This window comes from Schistocerca gregaria, chromosome 8 (assembly GCF_023897955.1).
Source record: "Schistocerca gregaria isolate iqSchGreg1 chromosome 8, iqSchGreg1.2, whole genome shotgun sequence".
NCBI classification, from domain to species: domain Eukaryota; kingdom Metazoa; phylum Arthropoda; class Insecta; order Orthoptera; family Acrididae; genus Schistocerca; species Schistocerca gregaria.
The window spans coordinates 293,584,412-293,597,684 of NC_064927.1; the positions used below are offsets into that span (position 1 = coordinate 293,584,412).

Consider the following 13,273-nt stretch of genomic DNA (forward strand, 5'->3'; position numbering starts at 1 on the left):
TCTCCTTGGTCTGCCCTGACTCCTCCTACCCTCTACTGCTGAACCCATGAGTCTCTTGGGTAACCTTGCTTCTCCCATGTGTGTAACATGACCCCACCATGTAAGCCTGTTCATCCTGACTGCTACATCTATAGAGTTCATTCCCAGTTTTTCTTTGATTTCCTCATTGTGGACACCCCCCTGCCATTGTTCCCATCTACCAGTACCTGCAATCATCCTAGCTACTTTCATATCCGTAACCTCAACCTTGTTGATTAAAGGTATCCTGAATCAACCCAGCTTTCGCTCCCATACAACAAAGTTGGTTGAAAGATTGAACGGTGCACAGATAACTTAGTCTTGGTACTGACTTCCTTCTTGCAGAAGAGAGTAAACCGTAGCTGAGCGCTCACTGCATTAGCTTTGCTACACCTCGCTTCCAGTTCTTTCACTATGTTGCCATCCTGTGAGAATATGCATCCTAAGTACTTGAAACTGTCCACCTGTTCTAACCTTGTTCCTCCTATTTGGCACTCAATCCATTTATATCTCTTTCCCACTGACATTACTTTCGTTTTGGAGATGCTAATCTTCATACCATAGTCCTTACATTTCTGATCTAGCTCTGAAATATTACTTTGAAAACTTTCAGTCGAATCTGCCATCACAACTAAGTCATCCGCATATGCAAGACTGCTTATTTTGTGTTCACGTATCTTAATCTCACCCAGCCAGTCTATTGTTTTCAACATATGATCCATAAATAATATGAACAACAGAGGAGACAGGTTGCAGCCTTGTCTCACCCCTGAAACTTCTCTGAAGCATGAACTCAATTTACCGTCAACTTTAACTGCTGCCTGACTATCTATGTAAAGACCTTTAATTGCTTGCAAAAGTTTGCCTCCTATTCCATAATCTCGTAGAACAGACAATAACTTCCTCCTAGGAACCCAGTCATATGCCTTTTCTAGATCTATAAAGCATAGATGCAATTCCCTGTTCCACTCATAACACTTCTCCATTATTTGCCGTAAGCTAAAGATCTGGTCCCGACATCCTCTAAGAGCCCTAAACCCACACTGATTTTCATACAATTGGTCCTCAACTAATACTTGCACTTTCCTTTCAATAATACCTGAGAAGATTTTACCCACAACGCTGATTAAAGAGATATCTCTGTAGTTCTTACAATCTTTTCTGTTTCCATGTTTAAAGATTGGTGCGATTACTGCTTTTGTCCAGTTTGATGGAACATGTCCCGACTCCCAGGCCATTTCAATTATCCTGTGTAGCCATTTAACATCAGACGTTCCACTGTATTTGATGAGTTCCGACTTAATTTCATCCACTCCAGCTGCTTTATTCCACTGCAATCTATTGACCATTTTCTCCACTTCCTCAAATGTGATCCTATTTCCATCATCATTCCTATCCCATTCTACCTCGAAATCTGAAACATTGCTTATCGTATTTTCACCTACATTGAGCAACTCTTCAAAATATTCCCTCCATCTGCCCAAGGCATCTACAGGATTCACCAGCAGTTTTCCTGACCTGTCCAAAATACTTGTCATTTCCTTCTTACTTCCATTTCGAAGACTGCTAATTACACTCCAGAATGGTTTTCCAGCAGCTTGACCCATAGACTCCAACCTGTTTCCAAAGTCTTCCCAAGATTTCTTCTTGGATGCTGCAATTATCTGTTTGGCTTTGTTTCTTTCTTCAACATAACTTTCTCTGTCTACCTGAGTTCTAATATGTAGCCATTTTTGATACGCCTTCTTTTTTCCTTTTACAGCCTGCCTTGACTGTGTCATTCAACCAAGCTGTTTGCTTCATCCTACTTTTACACACTACTGTTCCAAGACATTCTTCAGCCACTTCTAGTACTGTGTCCTGTACCTTGTCCATTCCTTTTCCAATGACTCTAATTGACTACATTCAACTAGCTGGTACCTTTCTGAGATCACTGTTATGCACTTGTGCCTGATTTCCTTATCCTGAAGTTTCTCCACTCTTATCCTCCTACATATGGACCTGACCTGCACTTTCGGCCTCACAATCCCAGTTTCACTGCAGATTAAATAATGATCAGTGTCATCAAAGAATCCCCTGAATACACGTGTGTCCCTCACAGCCTTCCTGAATTCCTGATCTGTTTAGTCAATGACAGATCTGGTTCCCCTGTCTTCCCAAGAATACCGGTGAATGTTCTTATGTTTAAAAAAGGAGTTTGTGATTACTAAGCCCGTACTGACACAGAAATCCAAGAGTTGTTTCCCATTCCTGTTGGCCTCCATATCCTCACCAAATTTACCCATAACCTTTTCGTACTCTTCTGTTCGATTTCCAATCCTGGCATTAAAATCACCCATGAGCAGAACACTGTCCTTGTCCTTTACTCTAACAACTACATCACTGAGTGCCTCATAAAAACTATCCATCTTATCTCGATCTGTCCCTTCACAATGCGAATATACTGACACAATCCTAATTTTCTTGCTAGACACTGTCAAATCTATCCACATCAGTCGTTCGTTTACATACCTTACTGCAACTACGATGGGTTCCATTTCTTGTCTGATGTAAAGCCCTACGCCCCATTGTGCTATTCCTGCTTTGACTCCTGACAGGTAGACCTTGTATTCTCCCACTTCCTCTTCTTTCTCACCCCGTTACCCGAATGTCACTAACAGCTAAAACGTCCAGCCCCATCTTACTTGCAGCCTCTGCCAGCTCTAACTTCTTCCCAGAGTAGCCTGCATTGATATTAATAGCTCCCCATCTCATTACCGTTTGTTTGCAAAGTCGTATCTTAGGAGTCCCTGGTTTGTTAGTTAGAGGTGGGACTCCGTCACCTCCAAAGGTCCGAGGCATTTTGCTCTGATTGATGCCAGCATCATATTTAAAGTATCGGGGAAGCAGGTTGCTAGCCTTACTTGCCCCGAGTCCCATTGAGTTTTACCCCTAATGGTTGAGGGACTAACCGGTGGATTTGGTAGTCTTTGCCGTATGAGCACGAAGGTGACCACGACTCAGAATATGTTCGAGATGCCCAGCCTTATTCCAAAGTAACTGGTATCCCGACTGTCGGGACCACTTACTTGGCCACTCATACGTTGCCTGTGGTTCATGAACTAGGACATGACTACAGGAACCCACACCAGGAACCACATTTGAAGATCATAAAAATATAAAACAAACATGATTTAATTGCCTTATCAGCAGCAGAAATGCAAGGTCCTCTCTCACTGATGGTGTAACCAACATTGACTGTGCTGATTAACTTAGAACAGTGAAAACAATTACTTTAAATTATGGAAAATAATATTTCTGTGTACAAGGGTATTCCAAAGTGGATGATAGTTTAGTACAAGTATTTATGTTAAAAGACATTCATTTTAACCCTACCAGTACCTGTAAGTCGGCTTGTCATGGCCATATGTCTTAGCTTGTGTCTTTCCTAGCACAGACTTATTTCTTCATGTAGATCTTGAATAACTCACATGATAAGACACTGCTGCCCAGCAAAACTTAAAGATAATAGTGTGATCCCAACTGTGCAACAACTATTCTCTGACCCCCTCCCCTTCCCCCACTACCATCAACAGGATCAGTCTCCAACCACTCATCGGTGTCATAGCGAAGGTTTGAACTAAAATGATCTCAGATGGCCCCCTACTGAGTACCCATGCTTTGAAAATAATCCATAAAAAAGTTACGGCTCTGAAAGACAATCATGTAATGGGTCTTTTTCAAAGATTTATGCTGCCAAAGACAATATCCATTTCATAGCAAAAGCTGTTGGCATCAATCCACTACAGACACTTTTGAAGGAAGAAACAGAGAGTATAAGCCTACCTATAATTATACAGTTTATAGTTCTGTAGCGAGACTGAGCTGTGGAAATAACTACCGAGAAAGGAGGATGTAGGTAAGACATCATACAGTTAACAATGACTCACAAGTAAACTTAATGTGGGAAATGCCCTACTATTCATTTTACTTTGCTGTGGGTCCAGAAACTAAAAGGCCACTGCAACACAAAACCCAACAGTAAAGAGGTATGTTTATTTGAATGGCATAGGTCCATATTTTTCTTTAATATAAACTCCCCTGCCCCTACAAACTGTAGTTGCTGTTGGTGAGGAGGCTTGCCTGCTTCAGCGATACAGATAGCCGTACCATAGGTGCAGCCACAAGGGAGGGGTATCTGTTGAGCGGCCAGACAAACATATGGCTCCTGAAGAGGGACAGGAGCATTTTCAGTAGTCACAGGAGCAACACTCTGGTTGATTGACTGATACGACCTTGTAACATTGGCCAAAAAGTCCTTGCTGTGCTGGTACTGTGAACAGCTGAAAGCAAAGGGAAACTACAGCCATAACTTTTTCCAAGGGCATGCAGCTCTACTGCATGGTTAAGTGATGATGGGATTCTCTTGGGTAAAATATTTAGAAGGAAAATTGGTTCCCTATTTGGATCTCTGGGCAGGAACTACTCAGGCGGATGTTGTCATCGGGAAAAACAAAACTGGCATTCTACATATCGAAGCATGAGACATTAAATCCTGTAATCCAGCACATAGGTTAGAAAATTTAAAAAGGGAAATGGATAGGGCGAAGTTAGAAATTGTGGGAATGAGTGAAATTTGGTGGCAGCAAGAAGAGGCCTTATGGTCAGGTGAATACAGGGATACAAATCCAAAATCAAATAGGGGTAATGCAGGAGTAGGTTTAACAATGAATAAGAAAATAGGACTGTGGATAAGCTGCTATGAACAGCATAGTGAATGCATTATCGTTGCACACACACGCGCGCGCGCGCGCGCGCACACACACACACACACACACACACACACACACACACACACACACACACACACACACACACACACACCCAGTAGTACAAGTTTATATGAGAATTACCTGTGCACATGATGATGAGATTAGTGATAAAAGAAATTATTCGGGTGGGATTGGCTTCAGTCTCGCAGTTTGAGGCTGATCACAGTGCGGGACTGGATATGAGGATCTGAGATAGGTCCAGCATGTCCCATTTGTCCCCTGATTGGTCCACTACTTTGACCGCCTGGGAACTGTCCACATTGAGGATGAACCTATACCCATCGTAGAGAGGGGTGTTGTTCCAAGGTATGGGCAAGACTTTCTGTCTTGCCTGCTGGAGGTCTCTTTGGTTTGTATGGCAAACTGGTTTCAGGTGTTATCTATGACGGACGAAGATGCTGAGCAGAATGCAGCCGTTTGTCCCGTTCCAGAAAAAACCTCTCAACTCCTGAGGTGTGGGCATTCAAAGAGGGTGGGATTACTGGTAGTTGGGCGCTTCAGCTTAAGGTGCATGATCCCTCCTCCCCTTCCTCTTAGGGATATAGCTGCTATGGAGGGAAAGGAATACAATGTGCTGTTTGCATACTGGGAGGAGGGAGGAGTCACTTCAGATGTGGAGAGGCTGCTTTTGGATGCCATGAAAAGCACAGGGTGCAGCCAACTGGAGGTGGTGGTTCATGTTGGTACTAGTGATGTGTGTCACTTCAGATTGGAAGAGATTCCCTTTCGTTTCGGTTGGCTAGCTGAGCTGAAGAAGTAAAGACTGTTGATCTTGCTTGTGAGATGAAGGTGGAGCTCACCATCTGTAACCTCATCAACGATACCGACTGTGGTTGTATAGTACAGAGCCGAGTGGACATCCTGAATCAGAGGCTCAGGCAGTTCTCTGACCGTGTGAGCTACAGATACCTCGAATTGCTCCATAGGATGGTGGGTTCCTGGGGTCTGCTTAATAGGTCAGGATCCACTACACAGAGGAAGCAGCTACATGGGTAGTGTGGGCTGTGTGGAGGCGAATGGTTTTTTCCCCCCCTCTTCTTCTTCTTCTTCTTCTTCTTCTTCTCTTGGAGGGTCTTAGCAAACTCCAGAAAGAGCGTCAGTCTAAAACGGTGTAGAGCAAATGCAGGAAGGTAGACATAGCAACAATCAGTATTGTAGCTGTAAACTGTCGTAGCTGTGTAGGAAAAGAATCAGAGCACCAAGCACTAATAGAAAGCACTGAAGCTCAAATCTTCATAGGTGTGGAAAGCTGGCTAAAGCCGGAGATAAGTTCAGCCAAAATTTTTACAAAGGATGTGTGTTCAGAAAGGGGAGATGAAATACAGTTGGTGCTGGAGGTTTATAGCTGTCCCAAGTAGTTTATCTTGTAGTGAAATTAAAGTAGATAGTTCGTGTGAGTTAGCATGCGTAGCGGTTATACTTGACAACTGAAATAAATTATTAATTTCTTCCTTTTCCTGCCCCCCCCCCCCCCCACTCAGATGATACAGTTGCTAAATAGTTCAAAGCAAACTTGAGTCTCATTTCAACTAGGTACCCCACTTGTACAGTTCTTGGTGCCTTCAGTCTACCCTTGATATGCCGACAAAAATACATATTGAAAGTTAGTATCGTCTGAAGTGTACTGAATGCCTTCTGAGAAAATTATTCTGAACAGTTAATTCAGGAGCACACTCAAAGTGTATATGGTTGCAAATACGTAGTAGACCTCTTGGCAACAAATAACCCTGACCAAAGAAGGAGTATGAAGACAGGTACAAGGATTAGTGACCCAAAAGGTTGTTGTGGCTACACTGAACACTGTAACATCCAAATCTACCAAAAATAAATGCATAAAACATGTATTTAAAGAAGCAGGTAAAAATTCACTGGACACCTTCCTAGGAGACATTCCCCACTCCTTCCAATCTGCCTGTGCAAGTGTAGACCAGATGTGGTTTGGATTCAAAGAAATAGTATCAAAGGAAATTGAGAGAGAAATTAATAAGAGATGGTACTGATCCCACTTGGTACACAAAACAGGTCAGAACAATGTTGCAGAGGCAACAAAAAAAGCATGCCAAATTTAAAAGAATGCAGAAGCCCCACGATTGTCAAATTCTTACACAAGCTTGAAATTTAGTACAAACTTCAATGTGGAATGCTTTTAATAGTTTCCACAAGAAAATTACATTCCGAAATCTGGCTGAAAACCCAAACAGATTCTGGTCGTAAGTAAAGTACACCAGTGCCAATACACAATCAATACCTTCACTGCATGGTTGGTGGTGATACTAAAGCAGGGTTACTACACACAGTTTTGCGAAGTTCGTTCACTTAAAAATACAACATAAAAGGCATCAGAAGATCAAAACCAATTGGAAAAATATTTAGACAAGATATCTGTGTGATTCAGAAAGTGGTAGTTGATGCTGAACCATGAAAAGTATGAAATCATCCACATGAGTACTAAAAGGAATCTGCAAAATTTTGGTTACATAATAAAGCACACAAATCTAATGGCTGTCAATTCAACTAAGTACTTATGGATTACAATCACAAATAACTTAAACTGGAATGATCACACAGATAATATTGTGGGGATAGCAAACCAAAGACTGCCATTTATTGGCAAGAAACTTAGAATATGCTTCATGTCTACTAAAGAGACTGTTTGCACTGTGCATATTGCTATGCTGTGTGAGATCCACATATGTTAAGTTTGACAGAGGATATTGAAAAAGTCCAAAGAAGGGGAGCATGTTTTGTATTATGGCAAAGCAGAGGATAGGGTGCCACCGATATGATAACAAACTGGGATGGGTATCATTACAACAAAGGTTTTTTTCATGCTGACAGGATCTTCTCACGAAATTTCAATCATCGGGTTTCTCCTTAGGACGTGAAAATACATTGTTGCGTGTTGCACCCACTTACACAGGGAGAAATGTTCATCGTAATACAGAGAGAGAGAGAGCTTGCACAGAATTATTTAAGTGTTCCTTTTGCTATTTATTTGAGAGTGGAGCGATAGAGAAACAGCTTGTTGAAGGTGATGGATTGTAGCCTCTGCTAGGCAATTAATTGTGAATTATAAAATAATCGTGTAGATGTAGAGATTGCCTTTTCCATACATTTACACATTTGCTTTGCATCCCAGCTCCCAAAAGTTTTTACACAACAGTACCAGGGGCACACAGTAATGTTTTGTCATGTGTACTGCTAGAAGCAACAATCTTTCATTTCTACCACAAAGATTGCTTACTGTGAAAAATTAATGGCTCTTCATCACAGTTGATAGAGATATTTCATATTTTATAGTGAAAATGTGCACAGTTATTCAAGAACTGAATCATCAGTACGAAAGAATCAGTCTCTCATTTACCCATTTAGTCTCTGTAGTGTGTATAGGATTTCAACTCTGACTGTGTATTATCTGGCCACTTCTCTTGCTAATTTACTATTTGGGTGTGTTTTTAATTACCTTCAGAAATAAAGTTCATTATTCTCTCTCTCTCTCTCTCTCTCTCTCTCTCTCTCTCTCTCTCTCTCTCTCTCTCTCTCTCTGTGTGTGTGTGTGTGTGTGTGTGTGTGTGTGTGTGTGTGTGTGTGTGTGTGTGGAGGTGCACGTGCGCATACTTCATTTGGATTGAAAAAGAAATTTTTCAGCCTTAATAACATTTGCATTATTTATATCCAACAAGCATTTTCTTTTCTGTACCACAGTTGTCTTTAATGTTTCAGAAACTGATGCATATAGCCGCTGAAGTATTTCGAATCAGTGAAGATAATCCAAAAATGCAATATCCACATTTTGGAGCTGAGTGTGAATTCTTTGCTGACCAGTTGTTTCTGCAAATGGAGGAGTATGGTGAGTGATGTGCTTTTAGGTTTATAATTGTAAATTTCATAAATTACCCAAAACACAGATGGCTGGTTATAAACACAGTTTAACTGCTCTTTGTTGTGTCGGTGTAGTTATAAAATTTAGTGACACTCAATTTTCAGTGATAAATAGTATTGTTCTTATTGGACATAGTCATTGATGACAAAACATTTTGTGTAAGTTTGATGATGATTATGCTGGTGGTGATGATGATGTTGTTGTTATTATTATTATTATTATTATTATTATTATTATTATTATATTACTATCATCATCATCAGCAACAACAACAACAACATTGTTTGAAAATATGGAAGGGCTGAATAGTCTGATTTATCAACCAGACATTGAGTTACAAGGAAACCAGTTTCTCTTTCACACAGAGAGAGCATTCTGTGTAACAGCAGAAATTCTGACATTGATGAAAACACTCATAAATAGAGATCTTCATTAGCAGAAGCTGCTACATCATGCTAGCAGCATTACTGCAGAAAAGGTGCCGTTACTGGAGAATGAGAATAGTCTCGTGTAGTGACAAATTTATGAAAAAGCTGTACAACATCCTCAGCTTAACAGGATTATAACATGCAGAGATTTACTAGATCTTACCCTGTTTCACATGGAGTAAGGTTCACTATAAGTTTGCTAGGTGGCATACGTCACTGTTGGCTGGCAGGGAGGAGACACAACTAGCTCGTATGCCAAACTCTTTAAGGATGTAATAGGAAAAATGTTACAGACTTGTGCACCTACCTATTATTTACAGAAACATTATAGTACAAACATTCACTCAAATTGTTTACACATGTATTGTTATCATCTTGAAAAATATTATCATTTTTGTTTTCATGTGGGCATTCCTCTACAAGCTCTACAATCTCTTCCTCAGAAAGAACTGTGCATGAAGACTAGCCATTTATTGCTATCTAATTTGAACGTAATAATTACAACCTTTTTCTCAACACAATTGCTACATATGACACAGAGTTAAGACAGGCTTCTCTAGATGCAGTACTGTGCAGTGTTGATGCCTAGTTCAGTCAGCTTCAAGAAAAAAGCATGTGAAAGCTAAAATAAAAAAAGGCTTAAATGAGGCTCAACATCAGAGTGGAAAATAAAATTTGCCATGCCAAGAACAACTTGCTGTTAGAGTGGAAAGGATTAAAGAATTTATTTGGTAATAAAATTTGGTTGTTGCACATCTCATAGTGTCATTTATCAGCTTCATGATGAACTGTCTTATGTTTTCATTAATGGTCATAGTTATTGTGGTATTTCGAGGTTAAGTATCTTACTGCAAGAATTTTGAATAGTCTGCAATGGAAAATTGAGGTTGCAATGTTTTGATTTTGGTGCATCTTAGGTCATACATTGCAGTAGAAAAAATATAGCTAACATATTTCATTATTCTGTAAACTTGGGAGGAGAAGAGAATGGGTTGTATGTAACACACTCAGTTTTGATCATGCACACCAGCAATAAAATGTATCCTTGTAAACTTTGCTGTATTGTGACAAGAAGTAATAAAGTGTAACATGGCAACAAGAGAAGTTAGGTGTTCCTCAAGACTCATCACTAATGACATTTTTCTGAAGGAAAAAAAAGAAGTAAGATGACATTTTTCTGAAGGAAAAAAAGGAGTAAGATGTGTGGGGAAAATAAATTGAGAGTTCTGTTGAAATTTTTGGGGAATCCTATGCCCTGGTGTATTTTTAATAATAAATGAGTGGCCAATCTTAATATTCTGAGAAATGTGAAAAAAAAAAACAATATCAGAATCCTGCCAATTACCCATCAGGATGTAAACTGAATATTAATATATTTGAGGAATTAAAAGATATTTGAGATAAAAAAGTACAGTCCTACGGTCTTTGTAGTGATACAAAGTAAAAGATTTTATACTATGTGGTGCGAATTGTTCTGATATTTCTTACAGGGGACTGACAGGTGAGACATAGAAGCAAGTATTAGAAAACAGTTAACACTAGCTTTCAAGCTCTTTTTCTTATAAGAGAACACACATTCACACACAAGTGGTTGTTTATGTGGATATGTGTACTCTCGGGGGGGGGGGGGGGGGGGGGGCGGCAAGTGCTCGTAAGCCGGTTTTAACAATTTTCTGTTATGTGTTTCTGTATGCCAGGCATCAGTCCTCTATAGGTCAATGGTTGCCTTTCCCTTGCTTCATGATTCTTTCTGTACAGGAATTTCCATTCTTGTTTTGAGTATTAATCAGATACTTAAGAAATAGAAATCAGATCCTTTGATCAGTTTTAATCCCAATCCATCATTATAAAAATACACTTGAGTATAGGGTTCCACCAAAATTTCAAGGTAAGTAGTGATTTACTGCACCCAAACTTCTTACTTTCAGGTTCTGACTAATAACTAACTTCTGTTGTTTCCATGTAAAAATTTGAAACAGAAACCTGGAACAGTGTAATTAAACTAGCATCTGTGGGCAAGACAGCTCAGTAGGTTAGGAAAAAGTGTGTTCTTGGCATAAAAATAAGTGTAATTTCTTTACTTTGTTGTTCCAAAACCCACAGCAATCCTAGTTTTACCAGCTATTGATGGCCCTGAAAAATTATTTTATTGAAAAAATCTGTAGTTACTTGAATATTACATGAATCAGGAAGGTTTGCATATTAGCCATATGGAAAAAGTATCTCCTCTTTGTGTGCTGTTACTTGCAAAATCTCACTTCAATACCTCAAACTGTTAATGCGATGTAAGGGATGTTTTTTAAATATTTCATTCTGGCTTTGTACTTGGTGTGCACCATTGGAACTGAGTGTTTTGCATTCAATCTTTTCTTGAGACTCCAGACAGACAGTGATCTCCTACCAAGTTTAAATAATAATTCAATATGTTAGCTACATTTTGTATGCAGCAGTGTATTACCTTACAGGCACCAATCACAAACTCGTAGCAACTCCTATTTTTCTTTGCAAACTATTTTAATTTCTTGCAGTAACTCACTTCATCTTGAAATATCAAAATAACTATGACTGTTAACAGAAAGGCAGCAGAACTACTAAAGTGTGCATGACATTGTTTAATCTTGTGGGTTAACCAGTTGTCTCAAAGTGTTCCCACTTTGCAAGCTGTGAAGCCAGATGCCAAAGAGGACTCATGATTGGCCAACTCAGGTTGCATTCAGGAGAATGTACAATAAAACCAGCATTTGAGATACACTGGGAAACAAATGAAGCTCTGTGCAGGGGAGCTGGCTAAGAGATGACAGAGACTGCTGGGGAACCGTCACTTGAGGCGCCAAGTAAGCGTACAGTGAATTTTACTCTGTATGAGTCGGGCTTCAAACACTAGTCTTTTAACGGAAATGGGAGGCTGTTACACAAGTGAAGTGGGTAAATTTATTGACAAGCTAAATACAAGATTCAATAGACTGCAGTACTGGAGGTGATTTTCAACACATCTGTCCTCCAAGGTATATTAAAATGTATTATATTTACTTTAAGCTTCAGAGGATGAAGTGGACAGAGAATGAGGGGCGGAAGAGATTGACAGACAGAGAGATGGGAAGGAAGAGATTAACAGAGAGATGGGGAGAAGAGATGGACAGGCAGACAGGGAGGTTAGGAGTAGATGGACAGAGTCAGGGAGGAGGAGGAGGGGGGGGGGGAGGAGGAGGGGGTGGAGGAAAATGCAACAGGAGGAGGAGATATGAACAAAATATGTGCTGTACACATACACATACGAAGCTGCGGGTAAAAGGCTAACAAATAATAAATCATTTGAATGGTGTTAAGCGGTAAAATGGCTTCAGTTGCCTTTTATTTCTTTGAGCTGGAAGTTTTGCAGTAGCCTCAATTTTATCTTTATCAGCAAAATTCCATTTTGTGAAAAAAAGAGTGCTAAAAATTTTAACCAGTTTATCCTAAATTTATAATTCCTCCTTCCCTTAATAATCCGAAATGTTCTTCCCAAGTTTCTCAAGTAATTAAAATGCCATCAACATATACAGTTAATAATTGACACACAAAGTAAATTTCAAAGAAATTTAATAAATCAAACAAAATCCATTGCTCTAATAAATTGTGCAACAGAAACAATAATCTTGGCAACAGAAATATTTAATCCAAATGGTACTATACAATACTGGTATTATCTACTTCCATCTAAGAATGCGATATTGTTTTTTGGATGTATGGTTGAGTGGTACCTGATGCAACCCTGAAGGAAGCTACTACCAAAGGATCTTTACAGCCACTGTTACTCCATTTTACCACCCCTCCCGCTGCGCTCTTATGAATTTCTGTCTCAGCTGCTTCCCTTATTGCAAAGGGGATCCCATACATTTTGTGATGAACAGTTTAAAGCACAAATTGTAATTGTCCACACACACATAAAGACAAAGAAAGGGAATTATCTGTATCAGATGGAAATTGGTAGATGTGTTGTACATAAGCAGACAAACAAATCATTAAAATTTCAAAAAAAATTGGATGATTTATTCGAGAGAGAGAGCTTCAGGAATTGAGAAAGTCTGTAATCCATTGATCCATTTGTGGCCCTTATGCAAGCAGTTATTTGGCTTGGCATTGATTGATAGAGT

The 13,273-nt window shown here is 39.6% G+C and overlaps 1 protein-coding gene across 1 annotated transcript in view; it reads left to right on the top strand.

The window, feature by feature from the left end:
- The window catches only part of LOC126284161 (uncharacterized), a 440,490-nt gene that overhangs the window by 362,794 nt on the left and 64,423 nt on the right, over positions 1-13,273 (top strand). Inside the window, exon 12 of the mRNA XM_049982884.1 lies at positions 8,553-8,679. Within this exon, the coding sequence (XP_049838841.1) occupies positions 8,553-8,679 (127 nt within the window). The remainder of the gene's footprint in view (positions 1-8,552; positions 8,680-13,273) is intronic.